Genomic DNA, 21,455 nt, shown 5'->3' with positions numbered 1-21,455 from the left:
TGTCTTTTGGTTCATTTTTCTTAAAGACATGAACTGTACAACTCCAGTCCAGAGTTTGTATGTCAATATCAATTAACTTTATGGGATTTGTCATTACTAATATCATTGTGTCATGGAAAATATGTTCATAAAGGATGTTATTAAATAATATAATGTAACCACAACATAAATTCAAAAACCATATATTAGGGAGTTAGGGGTAACTAAAATGTGTAGATTATAGAGAAATATAATGAGAACAACAACATTACATACAAGGATACAAATATAGATAAACAGATAGACAATAAATATATTTACATAACGATATTGAAGTTATAGTGAGTATACCATCATTGATTTTTTTTTTTAAAGAACTCTAATAATTATGAGTACAAATACAAATAATAGAATTAGCATGATAATATTTTGACAATCATACATATAGAATGTCAAGTAGATGTTGTGTTGCAGAATATGTTAGACTTAGTTTTGGGTGAATATCAGTGAGAAAGTGAAGGGTTTATATTGGGTAGAATAATGGTTTAGTAAGGAATCTATACAAAATTGTATTATAGAATATTATTAAGACTTCAATATTCTAATTTTAAGTTAGGAATCTATACAGAATTGTATTATAGAATATTGCCAATTTGTTTAAAAACTGCAATAAAGAAACAAATTGCCTAAAAAATTTAATGTTAAACTTCCGTTATATTCAACGGAAAATTTTGGTAAAATTATAAAAAATTAAGATATATTAGGAATTTAATTGGATGTTGCACAATAATAAAAACACAAAGTACAATATGCTATAACAGACTATTACACTAACATTTTTTTAGTTTCAGTTAAGGGTCTAACATTAAGTGTATATAAGTGTAAGGGTGTATTTGGTTGGGGGGTTTAGGCATAAGGAATGTGTATGAAAGTGATTGTTTGTGTTTGGTTGATAGGTTTTGTGAATGCTACTATGGGTTTGAAATACCCCATTAATGACAAAACCCATACCCTTATTAAATAAGAGTTTCATCTCCCTTCCTCCTTTCTTTCTCAACTATTAATAATCATTCCCATTCCACCCAATTACCAAACATGTTAAATACTTTCACCAAAACCCATTACCATTACCAAGTATTTGATACTCATTCAAATTCCGATTTCTATGTGCGAACCAAACGCACCCTAAGTGTATGTAGATTAATAATAATAATAATAATCTATATCTATACTATATATAAAAACATTATCCTCCTCCCAAATTTTCCCCCCAAAACTTAGGGGTATGTTGGTAAAATCATTTCTTTTATTTATTTATTATTTTATTATTTTATTAATTATCCATCCTATAATATTATTATGGTAATATGATAATGATAATATGGTAATATTGTTAATATTAATGGGTGATGGGTGATTGGTGATATATAATTGATAATTGATAATAGGGTATATGGTATTATTCTTAATATTAATATATTAATATATTAATATATAATATATTAATACATACTAATATAATTGGTGATTATTTTAAAAAAGAATAATTAATTGGTGATTGGTGATTAGTGATATGGTAATATTGTTATATATTAATATTTATATTGATTGATATTGATATTAATTAATTAATTGGTGATTGGTGATTAGTGATATGATAATCTATATCTATATCTATATATCTATATAATTGACATGTAATTAACTATATTAGAATGAAAAAATTATATAATATTGTAGTAAAATTTTTACATGTCAATCATCTATATTTACATAAAATTAAAATTAATTATACTTTCCTTTTGAAAAATCTTCCATATTATGTTTATCCTCCACTATATAATGATGAGAAATGACTCTTTTCTCACAACGTACCAATATATGTGCTCTCACTATTAGTTAGAGTTCTATAATCTGTAATTCTACGAAGTCGAAGATCGAACTTTAACACGCGTAGAATTTTTATGGTATGCGGTATGATTTAATTTTTAGTTGATTCATTCTGCATGTTGGAGATCCTTATGGTGTAGTCTGCATTCCATAGAGTATTTTGTAGTACTGTGATTTAGTTTGATTTTAACAGCTCAATATGCTTTAATTTTTGCTGATAAGGTTTCAAGTAGCTAGGCCAATTTTGCCATGGGCGTATCACGTATGTAAAATTACAATTTTCAGAGTGATTGTAGTGAACAATCAAATGTTTTCTATAATTATATATTTTAATCACATTACTTTGATTGGTAATTTCTAATGCAAAAACATTGTATTGTAACTTTGTATTACAAGATTTTGAATGATAATACCTTATTTAACTATCCATATTTTTAGTTGTACTGTGCAAAATAACTAGCAATCTACGGATGCTCATCTATATATTGTAGAATTTGCAATCTTGATCTTCTACATTTACGGATGCTCATGTAATTCGGTAAAAATGGTGGTTACTATACTTGAATAAATCCTCAATTATTCATTATAATTGTTCGTTTTATCATTCCAATTCTTCATTTTATAAAAAATGGTGCATTGGAAGCTAAACATGGGTCATTGTATCATTGATTGTTGATTCCAATTATTACTAATCTTTATCATTAATTGCACAACACTAATTCACACTTATTAGTTAAAAAATGGTGATTACTATACTTGAATAAATGAAATAATAATATTAAATTTTGTAGCCTCGATTTAAAATCTATTATGTTAATATAATAATAATAATAATAATAATAATAATAATAATAATATAATATTTCGTAGTAATAATAATCTAAAATTCTTAATATAATTTTCCTAATAATAATAATAATAATAATAATATAATAATCCATAACTCTTAATATAAGTTTGTAACTAAATTTTCCTATTAAATCTGTTTATAAAGGNTAATGGTTTAGTAAGGAATCTATACAAAATTGTATTATAGAATATTATTAAGACTTCAATATTCTAATTTTAAGTTAGGAATCTATACAGAATTGTATTATAGAATATTGCCAATTTGTTTAAAAACTGCAATAAAGAAACAAATTGCCTAAAAAATTTAATGTTAAACTTCCGTTATATTCAACGGAAAATTTTGGTAAAATTATAAAAAATTAAGATATATTAGGAATTTAATTGGATGTTGCACAATAATAAAAACACAAAGTACAATATGCTATAACAGACTATTACACTAACATTTTTTTAGTTTCAGTTAAGGGTCTAACATTAAGTGTATATAAGTGTAAGGGTGTATTTGGTTGGGGGGTTTAGGCATAAGGAATGTGTATGAAAGTGATTGTTTGTGTTTGGTTGATAGGTTTTGTGAATGCTACTATGGGTTTGAAATACCCCATTAATGACAAAACCCATACCCTTATTAAATAAGAGTTTCATCTCCCTTCCTCCTTTCTTTCTCAACTATTAATAATCATTCCCATTCCACCCAATTACCAAACATGTTAAATACTTTCACCAAAACCCATTACCATTACCAAGTATTTGATACTCATTCAAATTCCGATTTCTATGTGCGAACCAAACGCACCCTAAGTGTATGTAGATTAATAATAATAATAATAATCTATATCTATACTATATATAAAAACATTATCCTCCTCCCAAATTTTCCCCCCAAAACTTAGGGGTATGTTGGTAAAATCATTTCTTTTATTTATTTATTATTTTATTATTTTATTAATTATCCATCCTATAATATTATTATGGTAATATGATAATGATAATATGGTAATATTGTTAATATTAATGGGTGATGGGTGATTGGTGATATATAATTGATAATTGATAATAGGGTATATGGTATTATTCTTAATATTAATATATTAATATATTAATATATAATATATTAATACATACTAATATAATTGGTGATTATTTTAAAAAAGAATAATTAATTGGTGATTGGTGATTAGTGATATGGTAATATTGTTATATATTAATATTTATATTGATTGATATTGATATTAATTAATTAATTGGTGATTGGTGATTAGTGATATGATAATCTATATCTATATCTATATATCTATATAATTGACATGTAATTAACTATATTAGAATGAAAAAATTATATAATATTGTAGTAAAATTTTTACATGTCAATCATCTATATTTACATAAAATTAAAATTAATTATACTTTCCTTTTGAAAAATCTTCCATATTATGTTTATCCTCCACTATATAATGATGAGAAATGACTCTTTTCTCACAACGTACCAATATATGTGCTCTCACTATTAGTTAGAGTTCTATAATCTGTAATTCTACGAAGTCGAAGATCGAACTTTAACACGCGTAGAATTTTTATGGTATGCGGTATGATTTAATTTTTAGTTGATTCATTCTGCATGTTGGAGATCCTTATGGTGTAGTCTGCATTCCATAGAGTATTTTGTAGTACTGTGATTTAGTTTGATTTTAACAGCTCAATATGCTTTAATTTTTGCTGATAAGGTTTCAAGTAGCTAGGCCAATTTTGCCATGGGCGTATCACGTATGTAAAATTACAATTTTCAGAGTGATTGTAGTGAACAATCAAATGTTTTCTATAATTATATATTTTAATCACATTACTTTGATTGGTAATTTCTAATGCAAAAACATTGTATTGTAACTTTGTATTACAAGATTTTGAATGATAATACCTTATTTAACTATCCATATTTTTAGTTGTACTGTGCAAAATAACTAGCAATCTACGGATGCTCATCTATATATTGTAGAATTTGCAATCTTGATCTTCTACATTTACGGATGCTCATGTAATTCGGTAAAAATGGTGGTTACTATACTTGAATAAATCCTCAATTATTCATTATAATTGTTCGTTTTATCATTCCAATTCTTCATTTTATAAAAAATGGTGCATTGGAAGCTAAACATGGGTCATTGTATCATTGATTGTTGATTCCAATTATTACTAATCTTTATCATTAATTGCACAACACTAATTCACACTTATTAGTTAAAAAATGGTGATTACTATACTTGAATAAATGAAATAATAATATTAAATTTTGTAGCCTCGATTTAAAATCTATTATGTTAATATAATAATAATAATAATAATAATAATAATAATAATAATATAATATTTCGTAGTAATAATAATCTAAAATTCTTAATATAATTTTCCTAATAATAATAATAATAATAATAATATAATAATCCATAACTCTTAATATAAGTTTGTAACTAAATTTTCCTATTAAATCTGTTTATAAAGGTAATTATAAATATAGAATTGAGAAATTCCTATGATATTTTATTTAATTGATATTATTCCTAATATATTTTATCTAAAAGGCTTCTTTCCTTTTTTATTACATTGTTCCATATGTTAATCCGTTTAATATGCTAATCTATATAGGTAATTACCATATACTATTTACCATCTAAATAACCCGTGGTAATTACCAACTATATTTAACATCTAAATTTATTATGGTCATTAAACATAGAGATTTCATTCTTATGATAATTTTATATATTTTTACTTCAGATAATGTCAATTACCCGTGCATTTCATTTGATTACTTTTGAATAAAATCTTAAAAATTATGGCAACTAATGAATTAATATTGTTGTTCGTAATATAAATTTTATCAAATCAGTTAACGAAATTGATAATACACATAATACATCCATAATTAGAGGAGATTAACAAAATTATGATAATTATTTCAATTCACGTATTATTATGCTAATTCACATATTATTACGTCCATACAATTATGTAAATTATTTCAATTCACAGATTATTACACATATAAAATTATGCTAATGGTTACTTTGGAATAACATCTTAATAATTATGGTCATTGAGAAATTAGTTCAAACNACATTGTTCCATATGTTAATCCGTTTAATATGCTAATCTATATAGGTAATTACCATATACTATTTACCATCTAAATAACCCGTGGTAATTACCAACTATATTTAACATCTAAATTTATTATGGTCATTAAACATAGAGATTTCATTCTTATGATAATTTTATATATTTTTACTTCAGATAATGTCAATTACCCGTGCATTTCATTTGATTACTTTTGAATAAAATCTTAAAAATTATGGCAACTAATGAATTAATATTGTTGTTCGTAATATAAATTTTATCAAATCAGTTAACGAAATTGATAATACACATAATACATCCATAATTAGAGGAGATTAACAAAATTATGATAATTATTTCAATTCACGTATTATTATGCTAATTCACATATTATTACGTCCATACAATTATGTAAATTATTTCAATTCACAGATTATCTTAATAATTATGGTCATTGAGAAATTAGTTCAAACATTATACTTTTATTAAACGGTTTTTTATTCTTGCCGTAATTTTATCTAATCAATTAAAGAAATTAATGGTACTTGCCGTAATTTTATCTAATCAATTAAAGAAATTAATGGTACACACCGTAATTTTATCTAATCAATTAAAGAAATTAATGGTACACATATTACGGACATAAAATCAATTAAAGAAATTAATGGTACACATATTACGGACATAATATCAATTAAAGAAATTAATGGTACACATATTACGGACATAATTAAAGAAAATTAAATATACACATATATATTACGGATAAAATTAAAGAAAATTAAATATACACATATTACGTCCATAATTAAACGAAATTAAAATATACATTATTTTTTAATAATAATAAATACTCCTTAATTACCATACTTATTCATAATACATGGACGTCATAATTAGCATAATATTAATCTATACTATATATAAAAACATAAGAATAGTAAAGGCATATTTTAAATTTTAAACAATAGTAAAGGTAAATTAAAAATAGAATGAAAATATTTCAATAATAATATTCTACATCATTAATTAAAAATAGAACATAAATTAGGTTAAAATACCAGTGGATCCATTATTCTAATTGACTAATTAACTGAAAATAAAAAAAAAATCGACTAAAAATGAATCTGATGTTACTAATTGATTGAATATATAAAAGAAAATGAATATTAATAATTGACTGTAAAAAAATATATTCATAATTAACTAAAATGAAAAAGGAAATGGTCATATCATTGCAATTTAATTAATAAAGGAAAACATTCTACATCATAAATAATAAAGGCATATTATACACAATATTAAAGATAAATTAAAAAAGGAACGGAAATTAAAAATGAAACGGAAATATTTCAATAATAATATTCTACATCATCAATTAAAAATGGAACGAAAATTAGATAAATATTACTACGTAATTCTTTTTATTTTTCCTAGATAAGGTTGCCTAATATTAATTTACACATAACAATCGGCACTAATAATTAAAAAAAAAAAACAGAAGAACTACCAGAGACGTCTGTTTTTTTTTAATTTTATTATTATTATTATTTAATTATTTTAATTAATATTATTTAAAAAGTTTATTTTAAAATTAGTAACCACCATGTCATCACAATTGTAGGTAAACAAGTCAATTTGGACTTTTTTTTTTTTTTGAAAACATGTCAATTTATACTTAATTGCATGAGTTTATATAGTTCAGGAATCCAATTGCATTCTTTTTGAGTTCGATGGCCTAATTGCAGTTTTGTGTGTAGTTCAGTGGTTTATTTGACCATTATTCCGAGAAAAATGATATTACTAATTGATTTAAAATATGAAAAGATCGTAATCTATATTCTATACTATATATAAAAAAGTAAAATCCTCCTATTTCATTTCCCGCCTAAACTTTTGTAGTCAATTAATGAAATATTTTATTGGTCAAATAATTAATAAAGCTTATTTGTTAAGAAAATGTAAAATAGAAATTAACTAATATCTATAAATTGATAATATGTATACTCACGTATCAACACTATTAATAAAAGTAAAATCATTTATCGGGAAAATAAAAGGATATTACTAATTGACTGAAAGTTATTTAAAAACTTTAATAATTAATTATACTTTCCTTTTGAAAACTCTAAGTTATTTAAACTTTAAAAAAATTAATTGAACATGGGTTGTTAGATTTTTATAATAATTAAAATTAATTCATTCAAATATGGTGGAGGAAGATAAAACTAAATGCAATATGGGGAATGAATATACTTAAAGTATAAAAGTACAATTACACATATATTAGTGTAATTGACTAATAATAATTGCCTAAAAATTATTATGACAATTAAGTTAAGCATTAGTCGTTGAATTTATTTTTATAATAATTACAATTAATTTATTTCTCATTTTCTCATATTTATTTTAGTAATAATATAATTATATAAGTCATATTACTTATAGATCTTTTTAAGATAATTTTAGACAAACAAGTCATATATTATTCAATTAATTGAGTAATATTTTTGTACTAATCTTATAATCAAATAAATGTATACGTTCAATATTAGAATTTTTTATAATTTCATCTTTATTTTTATTATCTCAATATATAATAAAAAAAAATGTATCCACGCCCGGGTAATTGGACAATTATTTGTTCTAATTCAAAGGAAAACATCAGAAACATAATCGATCCAATCAATTTCATCAATTGCGCTATATAATATTCGATGTTATAATATATATAATTGTATATTGATCCAAATATTCTTTAAATATTATAACAAATCCATTCCGTGCAACGCACGGGCAAAAATACTAGTAATAATAATAATAATATTATTATTATTATTAGGAAACAAAAGCTAATGCCTAAATATTAAAATACGGACTATAAAACAATCCCTAACTTCTTATTATTAGGAAACAAAAGCTAATGCCTAAATATTAAAATAGGGACTATAAAACAATCCCTAACTTCTTCTCATCTATATGAACCGCACAAGCCTCCCTCTGAGTCATTCAGGTACGCTCTTCGCCGACTGTACTGATGTTCTAGGTTAATTTGCAGAATTTTATTCATGTGTTTTGTTGGCTGTTGTATTTAATATCCGAATAGATAACTAAGAATTCCTTTGAACACCAAATCTTGAATGTTATTGACGATTTAGAGTGTTCCCTTGAACACAAAATCTAGAGTGTTATTGAAGATAGAATTTTTGGATTCTTTTCAATGCATATTTATTATTATATGGTTATCATTGTTGTCATAATTATTGTTCAAGGTGCCCAGTAAACTAAACGTTTTATTTGAACACAACAAGAAGAAGAGATTTCATGGCTTAGGTAAATTACTGAAATAATTTTGTTTTGCCCCTAAAATTACAGGTTTTCAGATGTCTCATTCACAGGATTTCAAAAGGTTCAAGTACAATGGCAATTCAAGTTCTCAAGAACCACCAAAGTCCCTTTGGTCCTTACTTGATATCAGAAACTTTGGTAGAGTTATGGAGATGACTATGGATATACATTCTCTTTTTTCATCACAGCCAATTCCCTCTGGACATGGCAAAAAGAGGTGCTCTCGTTATACGTGTCTACAACCTCAATTCTTCATTCAAGTGGTTTGTGATGTGTGGTTAGGATTTGATTTTGGTATTCCAGGTTCCTTCCAGCATCTCGTTTTGCCAGAAAACATTCCTCTTCCTACTGTGCTAGTAGACGTGCAACCCCTGCCTGTGGATGCCCTGAGAAATCCTGCGTATGAAGCCTTTTATCAAGAATTCAAACATTTCAACCCAGTCCAAACTAAAGTCTTTAATGTCTTATACAATTCTGATGACAATGTATTGGTTGCAGCCCCAACAGGTAGTGGGAAGACCATATGCTCAGAATTTTCAATTTTGAGGGATCATCAGAAAGGATTGTCGGACAGTGTCATGCGTGTAGTGTATATAGCTCCAAGAGAGGGTCTTGCTAAGGAGCGTTATAGTGATTGGAAGAAGAAGTTTGGTGATGGCCTAGGGGTCAGAGTTGTTGAACTCACTGGGGAGACAACTACTGACCTGAAACTTCTCGAGGAGGGACAAGTTGTTATTAGCACACCTGAGAAATGGGATGCTTTATCCCGTTGCTGGAAACAGTGGAAACATGTGCAGCAAGTCAGTCTTTTCATTGTTGATGAGCTCCACCGGATTGGTGATCAGGGTGGTCATGTCTTGGAAGTGATTGTTGCCAGGATGAGATATATTGCAAGTCAACTCGAGAAGAAGATCCGCATTGTTGCTTTATCAACTTCTGTGGTGAATGCCAGGGATTTGGGAGAATGGATTGGGGCTACCTCTAATGGACTTTTCAGCTTTCCCATTGGTCCCAAGCCTGTGCCCCTTGGAACACAGATCCAGGATGCTGATTTTGCCAATTCAGAGGCTCTGCTAGATAAGGAAAACCACATTTATACTTCAATTTATACTGCAATTGTACAGCATGTAAGCAGTGGGAAACCTGCTATTGTTTATGTTCCTTCAAGAAAGCGTGTAAATCTGGCTGTTTTTCGTTTGAAAACTTATTTGAGATCGCAATGTGCAAATCGGGTGGAGCTGCCTTTTGTTGAAAGCATTGAGGAACACGAGTTGAAAGAAGCATTGAAATATGGGGTATGTTACTTGCATGAGGGCTTGGCTAAGACTGATCAAGACATAGTGAAGACGGTGTTCAAAAATGGATTGGCGCAAGTATGTGTCATTAGCAGTTCAATGTGTTGTGGACTACCCTTTTCAGCAAACCTGGTGATGGTTATGGGAACACAGCACTGTGATGGCAGGGAAAATGGGGCGACAGGGAAAGATTACTGCAGGAACTTTTTGTTTGAAGCATTATTCCCTGTTGAAAGCCAGTTGCAACACTATCTCCATGATCATTTGAATGCTGAGGTGGTTTCTGAAGTTATCCAAAACAGACTGGACGCAGTTGGTTACCTAGGCAGGAGTTTCATGTACAGAAGGCTCACTCAGAATCCAAATTACTACAATTTGCAGGGTGTTGTTGATGATAGAAGCTGGTTGGACCACTTTTCAGTGATTGTGAGGAAAACATCGAGTGATCTGGTAGCCAGCAGATGTGTTACTTGTTTTGCTGACTACTTACTTTCACCAAATAATCTTGGGGTGATAGCATCAAATTACTACATTAATTATACAACTGTAGACCAATTTAGTAGTTCTTTGACACCCACAACAAAGCTCAAGGGTTTACTGGAAATTCTGACAGCAGCTTCAGAGTACCAACAGCTTCCTATTCGGCCAGGCGAAGAGGAGTTGATAAGAAGTCTGGTTAATGAGCATCGCTACTCTTTTGGGAATCCAAAGTACTCAGATCCATGCGTGAAAGCTAATGCTCTACTGCAGGCCCACTTCTGTAGGCAGATGGTGGGTGAAGAAAATCTGGCTGCTGACCAACAACAGGTGATTCTTTATGCTAGTAGGCTTCTTGGGGCCATGGTTGATGTTATTTCTACTAACGGTTGGCTCAGCCTTGCACTCCTCGCTATGGAAGTGAGCCAAATGGTGACCCAAGCCATGTGGGAATGTGATTCAATGCTACTCCAGCTCCCACATCTCACTAAAGAGCTAGCCAAGAAGTGCCAGGAGAATCCTGGCAAGAGTATCGAGACAGTTTCTGATTTGTTGGAAATGGAAGATGGCGAGAGGCGTGAGCTGTTGCAAATGCCGGACACTCAGCTGATGGACATTGCACGATGTAGCCACTGCTTTCCCAACATAGACATGTCGTACGAAGTGGTAGGCAGCGAGAATGTGAGGGCTAGCGGGGAAGACATCAGTTTGAAGGTAACGGTTGGGAGAACAACAGAGGTGGCACCAGTTTTGGCACCTAGGTATCCTGTGAAAAAATATGAAGGATGGTGGGTTGTGGTTGGTGATCCCAAAAGCAATAAGCTGCTTGCCATTAAGAGGGTGATGATGAGTGTCCAAAGGAAGTCCACAGTCATACTTAACTTTGCTGCGCCTGCAAAAGCTGGGAAGAAGACGTATACACTCCATTTCAAGTGTGATTCTTATGTGGGTTTTGACAAGGAATATGTCTTTACTGTTGATGCTAAAGAGTAATTAGGTGTGAGAAATAAGCAAGACTTAGAACATTGTGGTTATATATATTTATTTATTGATATCTCTATGTATACTGTTTCTTTTGGGCATTTATAGGTAAGTTGGCTGCCTAATGGCTACTGCTTTCAGTCAGCAACATCGGATCCTTATAACATGCCTCCTCTTTCATGTTGTTGTAGTTGTTAATTCATGTGCACATTTGTTGGCATCATGTAAATATATAGTCAATACTTATTTCGTTAGGCACACTTTATGGCACTAAGACTGTGTGAGATGTTTTCTTATACCACGCTTATACTTTATTGTTTAAATCTCATGTTAATTAGTTACGGTTGAGTTATAGTTTGTCCAGAAATTTCTTCTGTGTGCACAAAAATATGTGGGAGAATTTGTCTGTACATGAACTCAACAAGTTTGATGTGTAGAGACAAATTTTGTGGCGGTAAGGTAAATTTTATGTCCCAAAAATCTCATGAAATTGAGTTGAGGTTCTATTATATAGACACATTTTATCCACACCTCATCAATTTTTACCAAAATAACTGTAATAAATTATTAGGCCTTCCATAATAGTGTGTTTAGGTTGGATTTTAGAATAGTAAAACTCAATGCTTTGAACTTTTAACAAATGGGAAGGGGTGTTTTTTGGATTCTTTCTCGTGTAAATTAAAATTTTTTGGTTTCTTTCTCCTGTAGATTAAAATTTTTGCAGGTTGGGGTGGGCCCCACTAGAAAATAGTGATGCACCTGAGGTGCAGATTTCGCGCTCAGACGGACCCGTAATTATTATTATTTTTTTTCAATTAACTATTGGCTTTAAACGATGGCGGCGAGCTTTAAATAATCCAGAAGAATCGAGCGTATGCGTAATACAGTAGTAAAGAAAAATCTAGTGGTTTCTACTTCGTTTCTAGACTTCTCTTCTCAGCTTAACAAAAATGAGACATCTCTCTTCTGTTCTCTCCCATCTGAAAACGCACTTCCAAATTCTCTGCACAAAACAATTCAAGCACTTACACAAAAAAGCAATCTATAATTCTTCGTTGTTCACAAGGTACGTGATCTATCCATATTTAGTATCGGATCATCGACAATCACATTTCAGTTCTTTTTTTCGCTTAGTCTTATTACGATGGGTGTCTGCTTTTTTTTTTTTTTTTTTGCAATGAAATCATGCATAGTGCTCTGGATTGCGCATTTGTATATTGACTAGATTAAATTGTCATGAACTTTGCGATTTTTAAAGCTTATATTTGTTTCTGTTAGTGAATAATGTTATTTGTATTATGAATGCTTCTGTGGTTATCTGTTTAGCAGCTCCTTTAATTGTGTAGTTTAGTTCCAATCTTTGTGCTGTTGTTCTCAAAGAAATCACTGGATATGATGCGAGCGTGCGAGAAGTTCAGTAGCATTCTGATCATTTTGTGTATTCTGTTGTTGCAGTAATATTTTATAAAATTAGTGTGATGAATCCGGAGAAGTTCACTCACAAGACTAATGAAGCCCTTGTTGGGGCTCATGAGCTGGCCATGAACGCAGGGCATGCTCAAATCATACCCTTGCATGTGGCTGTGTTCTTGCTTTCTGATCATAATGGTGTTTTTTGGCAAGCGATTGTCAATGCCAGTGGTGGTGAGGAAGGGGCCAAATCGGTTGAGAGGGTATTCAATCAGGCGTTGAAGAAGTTGCCCTCTCAGAATCCGCCTCCTGATGAAGTCCCGGCTGGTACTTCATTGATCAAGGCAATTCGTCGGGCTCAGGGATTGCAGAAGTCCCGGAAGGACACGCATTTGGCTGTTGATCAGTTGATTTTGGGGCTGTTGGAGGATTCCCAAATTGGGGACCTTTTGAAAGAAGCAGGGGTTAGTGCAACAAGAGTGAAATCTGAGGTTGAGAAGCTTCGAGGAAAGGAGGGGAGAAAGGTTGAGAGTGCTTCAGGGGATACTACATTCCAAGCACTCAAGACTTATGGCCCTGATCTTGTGGAGCAGGCGGGAAAGCTTGATCCTGTGATTGGTAGGGATGAGGAGATCCGAAGGGTTGTTCGGATTCTCTCAAGAAGGACAAAGAACAATCCAGTTCTTATTGGAGAGCCCGGGGTTGGGAAAACAGCAGTTGTTGAAGGCTTAGCGCAACGGATTGTTAGAGGCGATGTTCCAAGTAATCTTGCCGATGTTAGACTTATAGCGTTGGATATGGGAGCATTGGTGGCTGGAGCAAAGTATAGAGGCGAGTTTGAAGAGAGGCTGAAGGCTGTTCTAAAAGAAGTTGAGGAAGCAGAAGGGAAAGTGATTCTCTTCATCGATGAAATACATTTGGTTTTGGGCGCTGGACGGACCGAGGGGTCTATGGATGCTGCCAACCTCTTCAAGCCAATGCTAGCTAGGGGCCAATTGAGGTGCATTGGAGCCACGACACTAGAGGAGTACAGAAAATACGTGGAGAAGGATGCTGCATTCGAAAGGCGTTTCCAACAGGTTTATGTTGCTGAGCCTAGTGTAGCTGACACAATCAGTATCCTACGAGGGTTGAAGGAGAGGTATGAAGGACATCACGGTGTAAAGATTCAGGACAGAGCCCTTGTGGTTGCCGCCCAACTCTCTGCTCGATACATCACAGGTACAGATTCTTGCATCTCTAACTTAGATAAAATCTCTGTGGTCACCACAATACAAAAATTGAAGTTTTCAGATGCATTATGTTTTTGGTTTTGATGTACTTGTTCCTCTACTTCTGTGTTTTTCTAGTATGATATGTTTTGCTCACTTCGTTACTGACTAGATGCCCTTAAATTTTGAAATCAGGACGACATTTACCAGATAATGCTATTGACTTAGTAGATGAGGCTTGTGCCAATGTGAGAGTCCAGCTTGATAGTCAACCCGAAGAGATTGATAATCTGGAGAGGAAAAGGATTCAGTTGGAAGTAGAACTTCATGCACTCGAAAAGGAGAAAGACAAGGCTAGTAAAGCTCGACTTGTTGAAGTAAGGATAATCTTCAAACATTGTTCTTGCCTATGATGAGTTTTATATTTTGTATGCATATGCTAATGCTGTAATTAATTACTAACTTTTAGGTGAGGAAAGAACTTGATGACTTGAGGGACAAGCTCCAACCTCTATTGATGAAATACACCAAGGAAAAGGAGCGAATTGATGAGCTCCGTCGGCTCAAGCAGAAGAGGGATGAGCTTATGATTGCTTTACAAGAAGCTGAGAGGAGATATGATCTTGCTAGAGCTGCAGATTTGAGATACGGGGCAATTGAAGAGGTGGAAGCCGCTATAGCAAAGCTCGAGAATAGATCAGAGGAGGATAAAGATGGCACGATGTTAACCGAGGCTGTTGGACCAGATCAAATTGCAGAAGTAGTGAGCCGCTGGACAGGTATACCTGTCACAAGGCTTGGTCAGAACGATAAAGAGAGATTGATCGGCCTCGCTGAGCGGTTGCACCAACGAGTGGTGGGACAAGATCATGCGGTTAGTGCTGTTGCGGAGGCGGTGTTGAGGTCTAGAGCGGGATTAGGAAGGCCACAACAACCCACTGGTTCATTCCTCTTCTTGGGGCCCACTGGTGTTGGTAAAACCGAGCTTGCAAAAGCTCTCGCAGAGCAGTTGTTTGACGATGACAAATTGATGATTAGGATCGACATGTCTGAGTACATGGAGCAACATTCAATCGCCCGACTAATTGGAGCTCCACCAGGGTAAGTCGAGCCAGATCTTTGACATTTATTACAGTTGATATATTGCAGGTAGTTATTTTAGTTATGATGCTTACACTGATATACCATTTTCAGTTATGTTGGACACGAGGAAGGTGGTCAGCTTACAGAAGCTGTAAGGAGGCGACCTTACAGTGTTGTACTTTTTGACGAAGTAGAGAAAGCTCATCCAACCGTGTTCAATACCTTACTTCAAGTTCTGGATGACGGAAGGTTAACTGATGGACAGGGTCGTACAGTCGATTTTACTAATACTGTTATCATAATGACTTCGAATCTTGGAGCTGAGTACCTCTTACGAGGACTTGTGGGCAAATGCAGCATGGAGAGTGCTCGTGAAAAAGTGATGCAGGAGGTAAGTTGTAATAGCCTTTGAGGTGGAAATTGCGTTTGCACGAACAAATATTGTTAATTAGATTGAAGCAACAACGTACAAGTCACCAATTATGATCACATATTACAATTTTGACAGGTGAGGAAACACTTCAAGCCCGAGTTGTTGAATCGCCTCGATGAGATTGTAGTCTTTGATCCTTTATCTCATGAGCAATTGAGGAAAGTGTGCCGCCTTCAACTAAAAGACGTGGCAGCTCGTCTAGCCGAGAGAGGCATTGCATTGGGCGTAAGCGAGGCAGCTTTGGATGTTATACTGGCACAGAGCTATGACCCAGTAAGTGAATGCACTTTTTTTTTAGTACTACTGATTCTGTTACAATGCAATATCTGTTCTTAACTACTTTCTCAACTTACTGAAACACAAAGAGGCTCGAACCCATCTACTATGTATATGGTTATATATATCATCCATTGCTTAACAAACCCACCCTGTTTTCCTTACTCTTCATTCAAGGTTTATGGTGCGAGACCGATTAGGAGATGGTTGGAGAAGAAGGTAGTGACAGAGCTGTCAAAGATGCTTGTGAAGGAGGAGATAGACGAAAACTCGACAGTCTATATTGATGCCGGGGCTGATGGGGAGCTTAGGTACGAGGTGGAATATGGAGGGCTTGTGAATGCTGCCACGGGACAGAAAGCCGATATCCTTATTGACATCCCCAGTGGCCCTAGGAGTGATGCATCCCAAGCTGTGAAAAAGTTGAAAATCGAAGAAATTGACGATGATATTGATATGGAGGATTGAAGAAACACAATGCCAGATAGTAACATGTTAATGTGTATGGAAAAGAATGTTTCTTTAAGGTTGTTTGTCTTCCTTGATGAGAGTGTTTTGCTTTCTGTATAAATAATCTTTCTTAATTGTATTGTTTGTTTTAAGAGAAAGCTCTCAAAGCGGCTGTGTTTTTAAATGTTTAAACTTAGATTGTAGTTAGACTTCTCCAATACATTTATGTATGTATCTTATTCTCTAGCCTCGAGACATTAGCAGCCGAAAGCAGACAGCGACAAAAGTAGGTCCCACTACTATATCCTCTCAGTTGTTCAAATTAAAGATGCAAATAGTTAATTTTTCTTCCAAAACCAACTGAGCTGCTCTGCACTACTACGAGTCTATGATCAACTGAACTCTTCTGGGTGAGTCTGAGACCAATTGACCGACTCAACTGAGCTGTTCTGCACCGCTGTCAGTCCGTGATCGACTGAGCTGCTTTGGGTGAGTCTGTGACTAATTGAGTTGCTCTGTACTGCTGTCAATCTGTAACTAACTGAATTGAGTTGCTCTGTACTGCTGTCAATCTGTGATTAACTGAATTGTTCATGGGACTAATTTTTTAATCCTATTCAGATGCAAATGGCTAATTTTTGTACTTTAATGTAGAACATTAAAGGATAGAAACATGCAAATGAAGTCATTTGAGCATCAAACACCTAAAAACTTGACTGGTTGAGCCAAGTTTTATGGCTCTATACTTCCATAGTCCTATTATCTACTGTTGATGTAGTGGCATCTCACATTTGAACCAAAGCCCCCTACTCCATCTCTCTTGTGGATAGCAAAAAAGTGAGAAAGAAAATTACTAAAAGTAAAAGTGATAAATCACAAACCGACACCAGAGACCAGGCTGGTCCACTTCCAACTCACCACCTATATCATCATGTACTAGCAGCCTGCCTGTTACCATCCTCCACCATTACATTACACAACACATACACACCTTTGCCATTTGTATTTTCTGCCTGAAAGATCCATCACTTCCCAAACACACCCCCCTCTCTCTTTCTCACTCCCACTACATCTTCTTCTGCTCAGCAGCCTTTTTATCACCATTCTGAGCACCCATTCCATATACTTCCTCAACACCCCATAGAGCCACCTTGTGTTGTCCTCTCACTACTGTCATGGCTTCCTTGCTGTTTGCACTGCTCCTTATGGCCATGGCTGGTCACTCAAGTAAGATCTCTGCTTCTTTTTTGGCCTTATTTTTGTGTATCAGTTTAAAGCTAAGATCTTTCTTGAAAACCCATGCTATGTATGTGTTCTTTCTTGAATCTCTCCCTGTATCCTTTCTGCATTTGCCTCAGTTACCATTCCTCTATGTGACAAACTATATACTGATGTTCCCACTTGAAAAAGTTCCAATCTTGATATTTATTTTTTTATTGCTTTTGAGAAACTGAAAATGTGCATATTTCTTGAACCCTTTTTGTTTCATGGGGAATCTTGGCAGGTGCAACATGGTGTGTTTGCAAGGAAATGGGGGATTCCGCATTGCAGAAGACACTGGACTATGCCTGTGGAGCAGGGGCAGACTGCAACCCCATTAAACCAAATGGCCAATGCTACAATCCCAACTCAGTGAGAGCTCACTGCAACTATGCAGTCAACAGCTATTTCCAGAAAAGGGGCCAAGCTGCTGGGGCATGTGACTTTGCCAGCACTGCCTCTGTCACCACCTCTGACCCTAGTGAGCTCCCAACACAAAACCCTAACTTTTTTTCTTTTTTTTTTTTTTTTAACAAAAACCCTAACTTTCTTGGTCTCAATATTTCCATGGATGTTAACTCTTGGTATTAATTTGCTGTTTTTTGGTGTCATTTATAGGTGTGACTGGCTGTGTTTATCCTGCTAGTGCAAGGTATGACACTATGACTGCTTAACTGAGTGATATATTCTGCAGTATATACACCAATATAATTGCTTATTCTTAAGTTGGGTATATGGTGATTTTGTAATATTACAGTAAAGTTTAGGTAAACTCCGAGGTAAATTAGTCTAGGTTGTTCATAGCTGATCAGTTGAAACCAATAAGGCCAATAGACCGCTTTCACGGTAAGTAAAACTAATAGACCGCTTTCACGGTAAGTAAAACTTGTAACGTTGTGTTTAACTTGACGGCTGCCCTACAGTAAAGTTTTTTGTGGTGTCTTATCTGGGGTCCTTCTGGCAGTAGTTTATTGGCCATTTTATGACAGTCAAATTATGGCCAAGTTGAATATAACAAAAAAATGGTGTTGAATGTTTGTGCAAATAAGTCTTTTTGGTGGGGACCATTCTTCTGCCTTTGTTAGGAATCTGATTTTCTTTCAAAATCATGTCTACTTCTCTTATTAATTTTTTTTATATGGATTGAAGAGAGTCAAATATATGATATTACCTAATTCATTGGCATTCAAACTTGACTATCAACTACTCAAGCACCTCTTATTAGGATTTAAGAGGTCAGATATTTGGTATTACTTGATCTGTTATCATCCATATTTTGATAAATCAGTTTTCAATTTTCAAATGAAAGTGGGATTCTTTCACACATCCCAAGGAGAAATTGTAGGCCCTTCAAGTAATCAATTAGCCACTCCTACTAGTTAAAAATACACTTATTTGAACAACATTAGTATATTTACTACTATTTAGGCTAGGTTTCCTATGATGTCTAAAGCTGTGTTTGCTTTAGTAGGAGCCTTCTAGTAATGGGTGGGGCCCCCTTCTTTCCCTTTCTACTTTAGTGGGACAAACATCTCCCAAATCAGAATAAAGTTTAATTAGCAGATTAAACAATGAAGCTTTTACCTTTGGCATAACACCATGCAAGTAAAATCTATCTATTCACTCTTCCCCAATCTTCTCTGCTTTTGATCTAATCTAAATGTGGCTCCTTTTTGTCTCTCATTTCATAGATCATAATTGCATGATGATGATGGTGTCTTTGACTATAAAAGGTTTAAATTGTTATCATCAATTCTCCATATATAATTTAGAGTTGAGCTTCCTAGATTGGAGTTAGACTTCTCAAGTTGAACTGGGATTGGTGTTAGAGTTACGTTCTTTTTGCGCAGAAGTGTACAGTCAGGTGTGGGTTTTAATGTTGGTCATATACGCTTTACCTCCTTATGAACCTAGCGAATAGGGTTATGCGGTTCAAGATATACTTCGGTGAAACTCACAAATTTACACCAAATTTTGTTTTTGGTGCAATTATTGGCCTGAGAGCATCCAAAGCTCCTTTTGCTCAAAGGGCAAGATAAGGATTAAGGAAAGTGAAAGCAACTGTATTGAAAAGACAATAGTGCCCCTCATTTACCCTAGAGACTTGGACAATTCTTGGCCTTTGTAAAGGTTGGTGGGGGTATAAAGGCAAGTGGACAGTGTGAAGTAGGACTGTCCTTTCCACACTGAAGCTGCAAAAGCAGTATTTGGTGGTGCAAATATTTATGCATATAGTATGAGTGGTGGCTGTTGTAAATATGATTTCTTGAAGGCTGTGCACACATGTTGTATCCAATAGCTGTTAGGTTTCAGTCCAAACCATATCCCAAGGCCTTGTTGGAAATCAACTGTAGTTTTAGGTTGTCAGTTCTATAGTAAAGTTTGTCAACTGTTTGTGTCACCTAGGGTTCACCTCACATCCTCATAATGTCCCTCCCACACCCACCTTATAAGAATTCTGGAGAAATTAAATCACAGTGAATCAACGACTACTTAGGTGAAAGAACCATTACCTGGTACCCACAAGAAATCACCACTACAACAAGATGGCAAAACTCCCACACGTATTATAGTTATCAAGATTCAATCTTTACGTCTTTGGGTGAAATCAGTCACTCATGAATAAATGAAGGGCATTTAGTTCACGGAATATAAGATTACTATGTCATTATTTACTGCTATGATATATGAGGCTAATTTGTGATAATCTTGGGTGGTTCATTTGCACAGTGGTGGTGGTGGTAGCGGCAGCACAACAACAACCAGTCCCACTACTAACACCCCTTCCACCGGACTGCCATCCACATCCACGTCTTCCACCGGCTCCCCGATCGTGACAACTCCCACCGGCGGTTCTCTTGGCGGCGGCATCAACAACGGCTTAGGTCCATCGGGTACGGGCATGAACACAGACGTGAGCCACGGTGGGATTTCTCAACAAGGGACCATCATCCTCCCCCTCATCACCCTCATATTCTATGTTGTAGCATCATGGTGGCTCGAATAATAACTTCTATATTATGGTAATAATTTTAATTTGTCACGTTTAATTTTGACATTACGTATCTTAAAAACGTATACACACCGTAGAATTTCCTTATTATTTCAGAATTATATTGCTGATGTGCAGTGATGGGAATGAATGAATGATGAATGGATGTGAGCGGCTACTACTATCCTATCAGGTGTGCAAGGAGTATCATATCTTTGGACAGCCCCCTGCTTTTTTATTTTTATTTTTATTTTAATTTGTATATTAGTACTTTGGAGAACGTTAATCATATATTAGTAATGTTGTCGGATGGATCTTTTGTGTTCTGTCTGTAGTTGTGTAACTCTTTAAATACTAGGAGGATAAAAATGCATGCTGTCCTACTAAGTGTCAAATTTTAAAATTAAACTTTC

At 33.6% G+C, this 21,455-nt stretch overlaps 3 protein-coding genes across 6 annotated transcripts; all 3 read left to right on the top strand.

Annotated features, from left to right (window-relative positions):
* Positions 1 to 8,750: 8,750 nt before the first annotated feature.
* On the top strand, positions 8,751 to 12,201 carry LOC116023093 (DExH-box ATP-dependent RNA helicase DExH12-like). 3 transcript variants are annotated; one of them, XM_031264062.1, is made up of 3 exons: positions 9,374 to 9,391; positions 9,478 to 9,574; positions 9,673 to 12,201. In XM_031264062.1, the coding sequence occupies exon 3, from the start codon at positions 9,753 to 9,755 to the stop codon at positions 11,937 to 11,939; it is 2,187 nt and encodes a 728-aa protein (XP_031119922.1). In that variant the 5' UTR covers positions 9,374 to 9,391; positions 9,478 to 9,574; positions 9,673 to 9,752; the 3' UTR covers positions 11,940 to 12,201. The 3 variants fall into 3 exon arrangements, with proteins under 3 accessions (XP_031119920.1, XP_031119921.1, XP_031119922.1); XM_031264060.1 differs by adding an exon at positions 8,751 to 8,839 and having other exon boundaries at positions 9,202 to 12,201; XM_031264061.1 differs by having other exon boundaries at positions 9,249 to 9,391; positions 9,478 to 12,201.
* A 656-nt stretch (positions 12,202 to 12,857) lies between these two features.
* Positions 12,858 to 17,146, top strand: LOC116023094 (chaperone protein ClpB1). Its single transcript, XM_031264063.1, has 7 exons — positions 12,858 to 12,993; positions 13,383 to 14,558; positions 14,744 to 14,925; positions 15,018 to 15,649; positions 15,743 to 16,022; positions 16,140 to 16,337; positions 16,518 to 17,146. Exons 2-7 carry the CDS (start codon positions 13,406 to 13,408, stop codon positions 16,806 to 16,808), a joined length of 2,736 nt encoding a protein of 911 aa, XP_031119923.1. The 5' UTR covers positions 12,858 to 12,993; positions 13,383 to 13,405; the 3' UTR covers positions 16,809 to 17,146.
* Positions 17,147 to 17,748: 602 nt separating this feature from the next.
* LOC116022635 (PLASMODESMATA CALLOSE-BINDING PROTEIN 2) lies at positions 17,749 to 21,437 on the top strand. 2 transcript variants are annotated; one of them, XM_031263409.1, is made up of 5 exons: positions 17,749 to 18,017; positions 18,295 to 18,531; positions 18,669 to 18,702; positions 20,781 to 21,073; positions 21,160 to 21,437. In XM_031263409.1, exons 1-4 carry the CDS (start codon positions 17,966 to 17,968, stop codon positions 21,055 to 21,057), a joined length of 600 nt encoding a protein of 199 aa, XP_031119269.1. In that variant the 5' UTR covers positions 17,749 to 17,965; the 3' UTR covers positions 21,058 to 21,073; positions 21,160 to 21,437. The 2 variants fall into 2 exon arrangements, with proteins under 2 accessions (XP_031119269.1, XP_031119268.1); XM_031263408.1 differs by having other exon boundaries at positions 17,750 to 18,017; positions 21,181 to 21,437.
* Positions 21,438 to 21,455: the final 18 nt, after the last annotated feature.

Source organism: Ipomoea triloba, chromosome 6, assembly GCF_003576645.1.
Source record: "Ipomoea triloba cultivar NCNSP0323 chromosome 6, ASM357664v1".
Classification (NCBI taxonomy): domain Eukaryota; kingdom Viridiplantae; phylum Streptophyta; class Magnoliopsida; order Solanales; family Convolvulaceae; genus Ipomoea; species Ipomoea triloba.
This window is presented reverse-complemented; position numbering and strand designations above follow the sequence as displayed.